Source organism: Equus asinus, chromosome 2, assembly GCF_041296235.1.
Source record: "Equus asinus isolate D_3611 breed Donkey chromosome 2, EquAss-T2T_v2, whole genome shotgun sequence".
Lineage (NCBI taxonomy): Eukaryota > Metazoa > Chordata > Mammalia > Perissodactyla > Equidae > Equus > Equus asinus.
In genome coordinates this window covers 62,377,382-62,392,091 of record NC_091791.1, presented here as the reverse complement: position 1 = coordinate 62,392,091, position 14,710 = coordinate 62,377,382, and the positions used below count along the sequence as shown (strand labels likewise).

The window sequence follows — 14,710 nt, the reverse complement described above, 5'->3', positions numbered from 1 at the left end:
AAGGCTCGAATGAGAAACCGCTGCTGCTCAGTAGCCCTAGTCAGGGCCAAGTACACTGTCAAGCACATGACCATCCCTTTATCCAGTTACAGCTGAGTAACATAATCCGTCCAGCTTGAGTTTCTCAGAACTTATTTCTCATAGGTGAGACAATAAGAACTTTGCACACAGCTCTACCTGTCATTTTTTCAACATTATCAATCCACTGGTTCTTCATGGTCTCAAAATGTTCATAAGCAGCTTGATTTCCAGGATTCCTAAGTAAGATGCGAGCAGCTGAGACGACCTGGCAACGACAAAACAACCCTTTAAACACCAGAGCACCCTCCCACTCAAACACAAACTTTCAGTTAAGATTCCTCTTCTTTACCTATAGATGGCACTGTAAAGCCAAAAACCAGCAAGTCTCTTTTCAGACTGAACACATTAGGTTTGGTCTCATAAACAGCACCCCAGAATAGGCCCTCACAAAACATTTTACAGTCACAGCCTGATTTTAAGAAGGTAATAAAGTAACAAAGTAAATGAGTGTTCACTTAATACTTTAGGACATACACAAAACTGACATATATTTAAGCCCTTGATGTCAACTCTTCCATTTTAAAAAGCACCATGAAGAAAGATACCAAAAATTACTTAAAATTGATAGGAATATTTATAACAAATAACTGTCTACAGTTAACAAAGTGCTCTCACATCCATTATCTTCCTGAATCCTTACAACAACCTTATGAGAGAGACAGGATAGGTAATTTCTCTACAGATGCAAAACCAAGGCTCAGAAAATTTAAGTGAGCTCCCACCCAGTCAGTTAGAGCACTTGGGGAAGGAACTAACATTTATCAAGTATTTGGTAAGTTACAGGCTGAACAAGCATCCTCTTAATCCTCAAAACAATCCATTAGGAAGGAATTATCTCCATTTTACAGATGAAGAAACTCAAAGTCACAGAGGATTCAGGTCCAGATCTGTCTCCAAAGTCCTTACTCTTTGTACAAATGGTGTTTTAAATCTAGTTTTCTGTTTCCTTTTTTTTAGGAATCTGAGTTTTATATAGAAATCCTATGTTTTACGTTTACGTTCCACGTTTTATGGAAGTTTCTAAAGAAACTTTAGACATGTTCATATTATACAGTTTTTTTAAAACTATGATTTTTCAAGAGAATCTAACTTATCAATATGTCATGTGGCCAAAAGTTGAACAATTAGAGACGTGCTTATTTCCCTGTCTCTCCCTGCAAGTCCTCACCAAAGCCAGTATCACAGATCTATAAAACCTAGCACAGTTCCTAATGCATTATAGGTACTCAATATATATCTGCGGAATACATGAATGAAAAAATAATGCATTTTGTATATTTTGATTAGAATTAAAAATGCACAAACATCACACCAAACGATGTTGAACTGGTATTTTTAGAAACACCTATCATTTACTGAACTTTAATTCCTGTCCAAATTGTTTTCTTTTGTTCTCACTCTTCTAGTATACTAGCTCTATCTTGGTTATATAATTAAGTAGAAAAAAGAAAATAAGTTATGGACACAATGGAATTTTTTAAAAGTTCCCTCAAAGAGATATGGGGAAAGGCATAAGCTCTAAAATCAAAATAAACTAACCTCTCAAGATTATCCAAATATTTCCCTTATGTGTGTGTTGTGTGTGTGTGTGGGGGGGGGGGAGGTGCTTTACTAGTTTTTTCTACTTTGAAAATTAATCTATAATCATTGTAAAAAACTTCAAACAATATAAAAATGATTTTGACACTATGGATATGAGTGTTTTTTCCATGACATTTTATGTAAATGTTCAAAAATGTACAAAAACTGTTCCATAATTAACCTTCTTTACTGAATACTATATGGTGAATATTAAAATGATGAAGAGTGAGCAAAACCCAACCTGGGGTGTGAGTTCTCGGGCCGTCTTCACTGACGCCTGAATGCCTTCCACTGTTGATTTATTAGCAGTTCCAACAGCAGCTGCCTTCTCTGCTGTGGCACCAAGCCTTCCTGAATGGTTTTCAAAATTAGCTGCTCTCTCATCAAATACCTTGAGGAAAAAACAAAGACATAAAGAAAATTTATTTCAATAAAATGGCTCAAGCAGCCAAAAAGTCTTTCTTTAAGCAGAGGCAGCAACTGCTCAAGCAAAGACTTTAGAAATGACATCAAACCCTCAATAAGACAACAATCAAACACCAAGTGTTGCCCTTGCTATATCTCCTCAGAGGTTTGGCCATAAGCATCATCTGCGTGCACGCGTGCACACACACCCTTGAATTTCAGTGCAACCAGTGCTTACCAAGTGCAAACAGGACATACAGCACTGTGCAGTCTGCAATAGGGAGTGAAGTCTTCACAAAATGTGAAGACTTAAATAATTCCCATTTCCAAAAGGCTTATCCTCTAGTTTCAAAAAGACAAGCAAACCCACTCCAGGTTCCAGTGTAGGTGGCTGGGTGTATTAAAAGCCAAGAATATCCATGGAGTCCTAAACAGAGCTCCAGTCTCCTCAGGGCAGCATCTTTCACATATCCCATTACCATTAATGTTGTAAAACTCTGCCCTGACCTCCATGGAAAAAACGATAACTGGTGCTCACACTCAGGTGTGACACAAGGGTGCGGATGGCTAACTTTTACTACCCCAAATGTAAAACCATCTACTGAATTATTTATTCAGTTCTCACATTTTTAAAAAGTTAACTTTTCCTTCAACAAGGATATTATACAAGGTTGCATACCATGAAAAGGACGATTTAACTTAGATGAATTGACAAAAACTCTGTCATCTGTTTGGATAACATTATTAGAATTGATGCCTAAAATAGCAAAGTATACCAAACAGCACTGGTTCAGGTTTATACTATACACAGAGCATGTCAGGAAATGCCTGGCAGAATGCTTCCTCTTCTTTGCCTCCTCCTCAAGGTCTACCTGCCCACAATTAGAGACTAGTTCTGGCTCCTGGCAGACGATCTCTAAAGGCCTCCTGGCTCAACAGCAGGCTCCAATCTCATTGCCAGGGTTCTGTGTTTACCCACTCAAGTCTCTTCCCTATTCTGGCCTCTGGTTTGGATTCAGCTACCTGGTTTGTGCATTTAATGCTCAGAATCTCTCCCTAAATCTCTGTCCTGTCTCCTGGCCTCAGTCCTTGTTTCTCTCCTTGGCTGGTGTCCCACACTCTGGATCTACAGGGCTTTTCCCTACCTTGGTTGATCGTCTGGATCCCAGCCCATGTCTGCTGCTCCCCCTGATTAAACCGTCTGCTTAGCTTGCTTTTCTCGTCACTCAATCAAAATGTACTGATCACCTATTATGTGCCAGACCCTGGAGTAGGTGCTGAAGATACAAAGATGAATAAGACGTAATTTCTGCATCTCAAGGAGTTCACTCCTAGTGGGGTATAAAAGGTCCATAAGCAGATATTTATAATAGAGTGTGCTACGTGCAATAACACAGCTAAGAACTGACAGCATGGGAGTAAAAGGAAAGGCACCTAACCCATCCAGGAAGTATAGGATAACAGGATAAAGAACAAACAGGAATTAGCTGAAAAAGAAGGTAATTAGGCAGAGAAACAGAAAGAACAAAGACATGGAAGGGAGAAAGGATAGAGTATGCAGGAAACTATAAGCAATTAGATATTGCTGAGGCATGAACTGAGAGGCAGGGGTTTGTGGGAAACAGATATAGAGAGAGTATTAGAAAACAGATCATAGAGCGCGGGCTTTATTCAGTAAGAAAGGGAAGGCCCACTGAAAGGTGTAAGCAGGAAAATATCTGGGTCAGATCTCTATTTTTATTTTATTTGTGGCCAAGTGACAGATTCAAAGAAAAGCAGCCAGAGCTGAGCAGTCATACAGGCAGCAAGAGACAAGGTTCAGAACTAGAGCTGTGGCAACATGAATGGAAAATGGAAATGATTCAAGAAATATTTGTGAAATCAAATTAGCTTGCCTTAATTTATTGGTGTAGGAAGATGAAGGGAAGGAAACGGTCAATAGTGACTCACAAATAGATTTCCAAGAAAGAGACAAGAAGGAGGCTAACGCATGCTAAGGTAAGCTATGAAACACCTGGGTGGAGATTACCAGTAGATGGTAGGATCTACTAGTCTGAAACTCAAAGAAGTCTGGAACGAAAAATAGCAAATCACCCCAGCCTAAGGGGACCAGGAGCTGAACAGCCCAGTAATCTAGGCTAGAGAAACAAAACGGGGGTCATTAAGCAAACAAGAATAACACAGTTCTACAGTGTCTTGGTTGCCTGACCCAACCCCTTCTCCTTTGCTCCCAATACTATAGAGGCTGGAAAACCAAATACTTGCTTCCTTAAACTCTTTTGCATCTTAGGTAACTATGTGACAAAGCTCTAGCCAATGAGACATAAACAAAAGTCTCCTGGAGGATTTCTGGGAAAGCTTTTACTTTCATTCATTCAGTATCAACATATCAACATATGCCAGGCACTGTTCTAAGAACTAGGAATAAAGTAATGACAAAACAAAGTTCCTGCCCACAAAGAATTTTCATGATAATGTGAGGAAGACAGACAAACAAAAAACAAGGTAAATACATCAAATGTTGATAAATGCTGAGGAGAAAAGTAGGATATAGAGATTAGGAAATTCCTGGGAGTGGGGGTGGAGGTGGGGTTCCTATCTTAGGTGGTGACCCAAAAGTGACATTTTAGTAGAAAGCTGAAGAAAGTGAGTAAATACATATAGTTATCTATGGAAAGATCAGAGAGAACAATAAGTACAAAGGCCCCAAGGTTAGAACATATAAACATAATCAAGGAATACTGGGAATACAATGCAAGGAGGTTAATGTAGACAGAGGAGCAGGAAGGGGAAGAGTTATACCACACGAGGTAAGAGAAGCAGACGGGGGACCAGACGCAGTGGTGTACCAAATCCACCGCTTGTACCAACTCACCCAGCTCACACAAGCCAAATGTGCCCATCTCTTTCCAACCCTGCTTTCAGTGACTTCACATTGAAACAGCCATGATAGGAATATTTAAATTATGGAAATCAACAAGGATTACAAATCAAGGCTTTTTGATTTTTGGGTTTTTTTTCCTGGAGAGTTGGGCTATGAGCACATCACTGCCCTCACTGTTTATTGTAAGGAGTCTGGCTTCATGCTGGGTCAGGGAGGAGTCACTGGAATGGTTTAAGTAGATGAACAACATCAAATGATTTCAAAGGATCACCCTGACTTCTGTGTTGAGAATAAAGTGCCCTAATAAAAGGGATAGTTATGACTGGAATGCACCCATCCCTTATTTCTTATTGCCTTGAACATAAGGCCTAGGGTTGTAACAGCCATCTCATGCTATGATGAAAAGACCAAGAAAATCACAGAGATGCCAGCTTTCATGGTGTCAAGTTGCTGAACCAAGGCTATCTTTCTCTATATTTCTTGTTATCAGATGAGAATCTAATCTATTTGCTTTAATCTCTGACAGTCAGGTGCTTGCAACTAAAGACATGTCCTAAAGACATTCCTAACTGATACACTTGGTGTCTAAGAGAAGAGGTAGCAGGGCCTTCCCTCTCCCACTCTTCTACCTTTCATCTGCAATTTCCCAACCATTGTCCCTGATGTACACGGTAATCACATCTTACCTTTACAAATAAATAATCAATAAATAAATGTATGTGTATGTGTGTATGGCTAGCAAACAGAAGAAATGGAAGACCTCAGATATTCACCTCTTCCCTATTGGGTGCATCAGGGGGTGCAGTGGACGCAACTGCCAACAGCTTGATGGGAGTTGTGGTATCGCTGAAAACGTCTGACACCTCCTGAGTCATGGCCTCCTGCATCCGGGCTTTCAGATCCTTAAAAACATTGTTTACAAATAAAAATTTCCAAAAATATTCCAGAAGCACATCTGACAGTGTTCTCACTTCACTGACACATTCATTCATTCAATAAATATTTATTGAGTATCAACTATGTACACAGCACTAAGCTAGCACAGAACAGGTGTAAGATATGAATCCTGCCCTCTAAGCGATTAGAGTCTAATAGGAGAGGTAAGACAAGACCTACATTTCCCTAGAAATTGTTCCACCCAATCAAGAAATCTTACTTCTTTTCTTGGTGGCCTCCAATAAACAATACTGAGAATCATGGGGTTGAGCCCAAAGAAAGCCCTGAAACGAGATGGAGTTCCTCACCATTCTGAATGCTAGAGGGGCCTGATAATGACCACAGTAACTGTAAGGATTGTTTGGTGGGTGCAGTGCCAAATTTCTAAGCATTTTGTTACATTAGGAGGAAAGAAATCAAGAATGGGAATTTTTTTGATACATGTTTTTTCAGTTAAGTTTATAGAAAAATTGATAACATATATGTATCCAATTCTTAACTAGGTCTAAAGAAGTCCCGAAAAACATCCTTTTCATAGTTATCACACTTAGTCCAATCTGTTTTCTGGATTTATACAAAGAAGTCACGGGGCCAGCCCGGTGGCACAGCAGTTAAGTTTGCATGTTCCGCTTCAACGGCCTGGGCTTCACCAGTTTGGATCCTGGGTGCGGACATGGCATTGCTTAGCAAGCCATGCTGTGGTAGGCGTCCCACATAGAAAGTAGAGGAAGATGGGCATGGATGTCAGCTCAGGGCCAGTCTTCCTCAGCAAAAAGAGGAGGATTGGCAGCAGATGTTAGCTCAGGGCTAATCTTCCTCAAAAAAAAAGAAGTTTCAATCGCCTCTCACTGTTTCTCAAGGTGGGTGGCATTTACTGGCTGGTGATACTTGAGGTGGTTTTTAGGTGTTAAAAAGACAAATGCTTTTATTTTAATAATTACATGTTTCTTATAAAGAATATTAGAAAAAATATAACTAGGTCACCAAGCTCATGGTTTCAGGATTACTAGAAGGTTTTCTTTTAAATAAATTTATTTAAGTTTAAAAAAAGAGTCCATTTTAAGAAAAATATTGATTAAATAAAAAGTACAGGTGATAGGTGGATGGAGCAAATTCAAAATAGCTCTTCATTGAGTGAAACATGGGAAATATAACTTTAGTTGCTGTCACTGGTGAGCTTTTTCCTAATAAGCTGTGGATTTCCTTATATCCTTGGTCACACTCTTTTCACTTTCCCTAGACTCAGGAAATGATATATTTTAAAAAACTCTCTCCCTCCCTAGTTTTTCAATAACAGTAAGCATAAGAAATGTAATGATATGTACTCCTGAGTTTTACCTTTAAAGAGTCTTGGAGCTGAGATGCAAGTGCTCTCGCCTGAGGACTCTCCCCTTCCCCTCTGGCAGCCAGGTCAGCCAGCTGGGCCGTCAGCTGGTCCACTCGGTCACACTTTGCAAGAAGATCTTGGCGATAAGGCCCCATCATGACATTAGCCAGACGATGCCCTTCGGCCACAAGCCCCCGGATGGCAGCCTGACCTGGACCAAGAAGAAAACACTGAAACTCACAAAGACCTGGAGAAGGTACCTACAGTGCCATTCTGGTAAGTTTTTTTTTTTTTTAACAGTAACACTTCGTGGGTTTTTTTACCCTGACAATAGAAAAAAATGTGAGACATACAGAAAAGTATAAATAAAAGTAGATAAACCACCCATAGTCCTTTCACCCAGAGATTGGCACATTTGAACATTTCCTTCCAGTCTTTTTCAATGCCTTGCAAGTCCTATACACACATACAAAATTGGGATTATACTATACATTAACTTTTATTCCTTGTTTCTTTTAATTTAATGCAAGCATTTTTCCACATCATTAAATATTCTTCAAAAATAATTATCTAATGGGGCTGGCCCCATGGCCAAGTGGTTAAGTTCGCGCGCTCCGCTGCAGGCGGCCCAGTGTTTCGTCGGTTCGAATCCTGGGCGCGGACATGGCACTGCTCGTCAGACCACGCTGAGGCAGCGTCCCACATGCCACAACTAGAGGAACCCACAACGAAGAATACACAACTATGTACCGGGGGGCTTTGGGGAGAAAAAGGAAAAAATAAAATCTTTAAAAGAAAAAAATAATAATTATCTAAAATTTACGTAATATTTTATCATATTAACCATAATTATTTGGCCATTTGCTTATTACTAAACATTTATACTGTTTATATACACTCTTGTATGTAACTCCTTAGAAACATCTCTAATTATTTCTTAGAATAAATTCCTATAAGTCAAATTGCTGAGTCAACGGGTATGAACATTTTTAAAGCTCTTGACATATTATATGAAATTAACATTCAAAAAGTTTGTACCAATTTATTCCTCCACCAGTAAATTATATGTTAGCTTAATTCCCCAACACTGGGAATCACCAATTTAAAAAATTATCTTTTTATCCAATGAATACAGCAAATGAAGTAAGATCTTTCTGCTTCAGCAGGTTTGCTATCATAATATGACCTAAATTCTTATAGATTCATTCCTAAAATTTCCCAAAAATCAAAACTTCAGGTTATCAACTATACAGGTGACTGTGATGCAGGAGCTCTCACAACTGAACAGTAACCTTGGTAGTTGTGTCTTTCTAAAAATTATGTTTACCTGGGAACTTTCTAAGGACTATAATAAAAGAAATACTATAGAATAGGCATATACATAGACTGGAAATAATTAGTTCAAAGTTTCAGTTCCAACCTGAGGACTTTTCTATTTGCCCACAGCAAAATCATTTATTTGCTAATACTTCTTAATTAAATCACAGGAATCTTATTGGCTGCCTTTGGAAATGAAGTCATATTACAGAATGACTTACTCACTAGTAGCTGAAGAAAATCCTTCTGTGCCTAATTATAGATGATATAGGATCTCTATCAACAACTTACTTATTTTCACTGAGACCAGTTTAATGAAGGTTGACTGCACTGACGACCTTACCAACTCCCCGGTCATCCACTGTGGGATTATCTATCCACCGCTGTGCTTGCTCAATCTTGCCCTCAAGGTGGACAGCTGCTTTGGCAGGTCTGCTGTTGGCCACAGCCCTGTTGGTTTTGGTCTGCAAGTTCTGCAGGGCCGTGGCCACCTGTTTGGCCAATGCTCGGGCCTCTGGGGAATCTCCTTTCCCCCTGCAGAGGAAAAGACAGCCATCCTGTCACATATAGACACTATTTACATTGAGATGACTTATTTGCTAACACCAATGCTAATAAGGTGACAAACTGCTAATGATTATTATTAACTTAGTTTGAAAGGAAATAGGTTTATCTATTTGGCCCTTAAATAAGCAATTAATAATATAAATTATATATACATAAATATATAATATATATATAAAATATATATATAAAATAATATGAAGTATAAATTATAAATAAATAAAACATTGCATAGTCAACCAGTGGTGAGATCTGGAGCTGGAAAGTCATATTAAGCCTGAAACATGGTAGGTCAAAGCTAGATGAAGAACCCAAATAAATAAAGTCAACACACAGAGTGAAACAAACAAAGCACACCACACAGCTACTAAGAGATGGAAGGAGGCGCTTCTAGTTGCCACAGGATCTGGCCATACTTTAAGCTATTGGGTTCTATTCGATGCCTCTATATATTTTCAATAAACCTCCACTTTTTACTTGTTAGTTCCTTGCAACCAAAGAACCTCAACAAGAACATCAACACAGAAATAAAAAGACAATCACAGTTATGTCACAAAGGGAGATAACTGTCCCCAAAACTTTATTCCAAAGACTTCAGATTCTAACCATTATGAACATACGAAGATTCTAACACATTGTTTTTTGGGTTTGGGGTTTTTTTAATTTTAATTTTTGTTTTTATAGCAGTAACATTGGACTATAACATTATATAACTTTCTGATATACATCATAATATATTTCAAATTCTGTGTAGATTACATCATGTTCACTACCCGAAAACTAATTATAATCCATCACCACATATGTGCCTAATCATCCCTTTTCCCTTCCTCTCCGCCCTTCCCCTCTGGTAACCATCAATCCAATCTCTGTTGCTATGTGTTTGTTTGTTGTTGTTTTTATCTTCAACTTATGAGTGAGATCATATGGTATTTGACTTTCTCCCTCTGACTTATTTCATTTTAGCATAATACCCTCAAGGTCCATCCATGTTGTCACAAATGGCCGGATTTCATCCTTTCTTATGGCTGAGTAGTATTCCATTGTGTATATATATATCACATCTTCTTTATCCATTCGTCCCTTCATGGGCACCTAGGTTGCTTCCAAGTCTTGGCTATTGTGAATAATGCTGTGAAGAACATAGGGGTGCAAGTATCTTTATGCATGTGTGTTTTCAAGTTCTTTGGATAAATACCCAGCAGTGGAATAGCTGGATCATATGGTAGATCTATTCTTAATTTTCTGAGGAAACTCCATACCGTTTTCCATAGTGGCGGCATCAGTTTGCACTCCCACCAGCAGTGTACTACGGTTCCCTCCTCCCCACATCCTCTCCAACACCTGTCATTTGTCTTGTTAATTATAGCCATTCTGACCGGAGTGAGGTGATATCTCATTGTAGTTTTGATTTGCATTTCCCTGATAGTTAATGATGTTGAACATGTTTTCATGTACCTGTTGGCCATCTGTATATCTTCTTTGGAGAAATCTCTATTCAGATCTTTTGCCCATTTTTCAAATGGGTTATTGGTTTTTTTTGTTGAGACACATGAGTTCTTTGTATATTTTGGATATTAACCCCTTATCCAATATATGCTTTGCAAACATCTTCTCCCAATTGTTAGGTTGTCTTTTCGTTTTGTTGATGGTTTCCTTTGCTGTGCAGGAACTTTTTAGTTTGATGTAGTCCCATTTGTTTATTTTTTCTTTTGTTTCCCTTGCCTGGTCTGACACATTTTATATCTCAAGTTCACTTGGTCATAGAAAAGTAAACTTCAGGCTAATCTTACCTATCTCACCTATAAAAAGGAAAATATTAACCTACCTGCCAGAAGGACTAATTTAAATACTCTCTTAAGAGCTCCTTTTTGATTCTAAATTTCTATACTTTCTCTACCATAAAGGACAAAGAAGGTATTTACCATGGTTCTGATCCTGGCTACTCCTGCTGCCAGAAGGTTATATATATGGACATGTTATAACAATAAGTAATGATGGCATGTGACCACACATGAAGGTCTGCTGTTCTCACCATTACCAGTAATTCTCTCTTCATCATTAAGAAACATTAATGAGTGCCTGCGATGTATATGGACTTGTGTTAGGGTCCTGAGAACATAGTTTCCTCCTCTGAGTATTTTTAAATCTAATAAGAATGTAAATAGACTATATTAATGGGCTAATATTAATGAACATAGACCTAACTGTGTTGACATTCTATTTTACAACTGTCAAATTATACATTTCCCCACCTAAATAATTCAAGATTTGGGGTATAAAACAGTGATCCCCTTGGGCCGGCCCTGTGGCCGAGTGGTTAAGTTTGCGCACTCCGCTGCGGCAGTTTGGATCCTGGGCACCGACATGGCACCGCTCGTCAGGCCATTCTGAGGCACCGTCCCACATGCCACAACTAGAAGGACCCACAACCAAGAATATACAACTAGGTATGGGGGGGCTTTGGGGAGAAAAAGGAAATAAATAAAATCTTAAAATAAATAAATAAATAAAACAGTGATCCCCAAATGACTGTGCTTGATATACAATCAAATTTGAGCTATAACCTACGGTGGTCTCTATCACCACAACCTCTTGCCTAAAGTATGCCTACTCTGCTCCTACTGATTTCCTATTTCACGATCCTAGGCAGGAATTTGCTTTCTTAGCAAACATTGCCCTCTTAATCAATATAAGACTTGAAAGAACTCTGAAGTACCTCTTTGGAAAAACGTGAGGCACTCTCTCATGGAAGAACAGGAAATGAAACATGAAAGTGAAATGAAAACCCAAATCTCACAAAATACTTGACTATGGTTATCTGTGCAGAAGTGGCTAGAAGGCTAATGTGGGAAAGAAGCAACTTTTACTTTTGACATCGTACCCTTTCTTAATGTTCATTTAGCATGTGCTATAGGTTTTCTTTTCTAAAGAGAGAAAAGTATCTATCAAAGGAAGAAAGTAACACCTCTTTTCTATATAGTCAAAGTAGTGCCATGAAAGCCTTTAAGAGAAGAAGCTGTGGTGAGGACGTCATATTTAAGGATCTTTTCTAATTACTCCTTAGGAAATAACACTGCTAGGGAAGGAAGAAAGTATTTTCTCATGCCTCCCTCCAATCACACCCCCCACACCACACACACACACGAATCTTTTCACAGCTAGCCACAAAAATTATTTTCCTCATATGCCTGGGATACAGATATGTCACAAACATTACGTAACAGGAAAAGTGCCGGCTCAGAAATTTAAAAAATAGATCTCATAAAAGGAGATCTTAGCATCCTAAATTTATTAATTTAAAACTATGTGACCAGCAATAAATTATTAAACTTTAGTTATGTCAGGGATAAAACAGTAATATCTGACCAAGCCATGTCACATAGAATTGATGAGAATACGGTGTGAAGAGCATCATATGTGCACGTAACCTACAGAGTTCAATTATATATGTGCTTAGGGGAAAAAGAGAGAGATTAATGGGCAATTTAGGCAACCAAATACATACTGTCTTCGTAGATCTGCTAATTTAGAAGTCAGAGCAGATATTTCTCCAAGAGAACGTAAAATGTCATCCCTCTCTTTAGGATCATCACATAATTCTGCTATTTTCCGAGCTTCAGCCAAAGCCCCTCGAATCTGTTCTTCTCCTTCTGGTCCACCATTTGGATCTGCAAGCCAATTCTACACACATAGAAATGGAAAATAAGCACACTCTGATCTACTCACAAACCACATTTTATTAAACTTACCAAGACCATCAGAAATATTTTGAAAGTAATCACAAGGCACAGCAGTAATTGTTTCTATAATGCTGATCCTTATTATTTTACATAGGTTCTTAGCTCAGGTAAAATCAAATCAATTCCTCATCTTTTTAAAAATGATTTTTTTCTTCCCCATTAAAATAATATATCTTCACAAGCTTTATCTTATCTTTGAATTAATCACATCTTATTAATTCTTCAGTTTCTCAAACACGTTTCTTTGCGAAATACTTGAAAATTATTTTACAGTAGTATCAGAAAACTTTAACCCTTTAACATTGCTATGACCAAATATAGTTGTGAATTCTGAGATGAAGAACAATTTTATTCTTTTATTTATTTATTTATTTCCTGCTTTTTCTCCCCAAGTCCCCCCAGTACATAGTTGTATACTTTAGTTGTGGATCCTTCTAGTTGTGGCATGTGGGACGCCGCCTCAGCGTGGCCTGACGAGCAGTGCGCTGTCCATGGCCAGGATCTGAACTAACGAAACCCTGGGCCACCGAAGCAGAGCACGCAAACTTAACCTCTTGGCCACAGGGCCAGCCCCTAGAACAGTTTTAATATACTGTAAGGTACATCAGGAACTAGAACTCTCTTGGTACTCAGAGTACTTACTTTTAACTAATTGAAGTATTCAAAATTAAGATCTCTATCTCAAAATACAGATAAACATTAGTCTAAACCTGTGGTGGCGAGGAGGTGTTTACATTGGTAACTGCTGGGAATTAGTCATCACTTAGAAACACCCATTATCCACCCACAGTAAATTAGGGAGACAGAGAGATACAGGATATTTATGGAACATTTCTCTTTCTCTTTTATTTCCCACCTCTCCTGAAAATCATCATTACTACCTGAGCAGCATCGATCTTCTTCGCAATGCTCTGCTTTGAGTTGGTCATGGCTTCCAGCTTGCGGGCTGCATTTTCCACTTTCGCTGTGAGCACATCTAGACCTTGAGACACCTGCTGGGCTTTCTGCATGGCCACTGGTGAGGCGCCTTGTCCTCTACTCAAAACAGACAGATGCTGTCATTGTACTCTCTCAAATACTTAATAGCAAAATATTACTAAAAGCACAATATATGTCATTTTTGTTAACATGCTTGTGTTTTTCCTTTTCTCTAGTAAATCTGGGATAGCACAAGAAAACACAGAGATAAGCAAAGCAAAAGACCCAAACTGTCTACTTTCTCCTTTGCTATTAAAAATACACATTATCTTCATGGAACTGCATAACCACTTTAAATACCAGGCCTGCAAATTTTGATAATAATGATTCTCCTCTTGGTGTTGATTACATAATCAAACCTAAACTTCAGCAGGGAAAATGTGCTTGTGATCTTATTGCCATGGAGGATTTTGTTACCATAGTAAAGTATGCTTTAGAAATAAACAGCCCACTAGATTATTTACTGGCAACTATACATTGAAAATGTTTCAGGAGGCAGCATGCACAGTGTTACTGAAAGCACACCACACTGCGACCAAGCAGATCTGTGTTCAAATCCTAACTCCTGATACCTGTGGAACCTTCTTTACAGTGTTCAACGTCCCTGGGCTTCAGTTTTCTAAATTATAAAATGAGGGTTGGGAAGGTAAGAATACTTGCTCTGCTTACCAAACAGAGTGGCTTCAAGCAAAAAGATATAATTGAAAACACTTTGGCAATAAAACAATACACATATACAACTATTATTATGATTGAATTATCATCATTATTATTATAATGATATAACCTAATGATAATCTTAAATGTCTACCTTCCACTCCTAGGCAATCTGTAAATATCAAAACCAGTTAGTACTGAGGAAAAAAAGCACATGGTGACAAGAAACCATTGTTT

The 14,710-nt window shown here is 38.4% G+C and overlaps 1 protein-coding gene across 4 annotated transcripts in view; it reads right to left on the bottom strand.

Annotated features, from left to right (window-relative positions):
• Positions 1-14,710, bottom strand: part of VCL (vinculin) — a 97,080-nt gene that overhangs the window by 15,051 nt on the left and 67,319 nt on the right. For all 4 annotated transcript variants that reach the window (XM_070490656.1, XM_070490668.1, XM_014860621.3 and 1 more), the window contains exons 9-15: positions 13,720-13,873; positions 12,604-12,779; positions 8,875-9,065; positions 7,226-7,425; positions 5,725-5,853; positions 1,904-2,053; positions 178-286 (exon numbers count right to left, since the gene is read on the bottom strand). In XM_070490656.1, the coding sequence (XP_070346757.1) occupies positions 178-286; positions 1,904-2,053; positions 5,725-5,853; positions 7,226-7,425; positions 8,875-9,065; positions 12,604-12,779; positions 13,720-13,873 (1,109 nt within the window). The remainder of the gene's footprint in view (positions 1-177; positions 287-1,903; positions 2,054-5,724; positions 5,854-7,225; positions 7,426-8,874; positions 9,066-12,603; positions 12,780-13,719; positions 13,874-14,710) is intronic.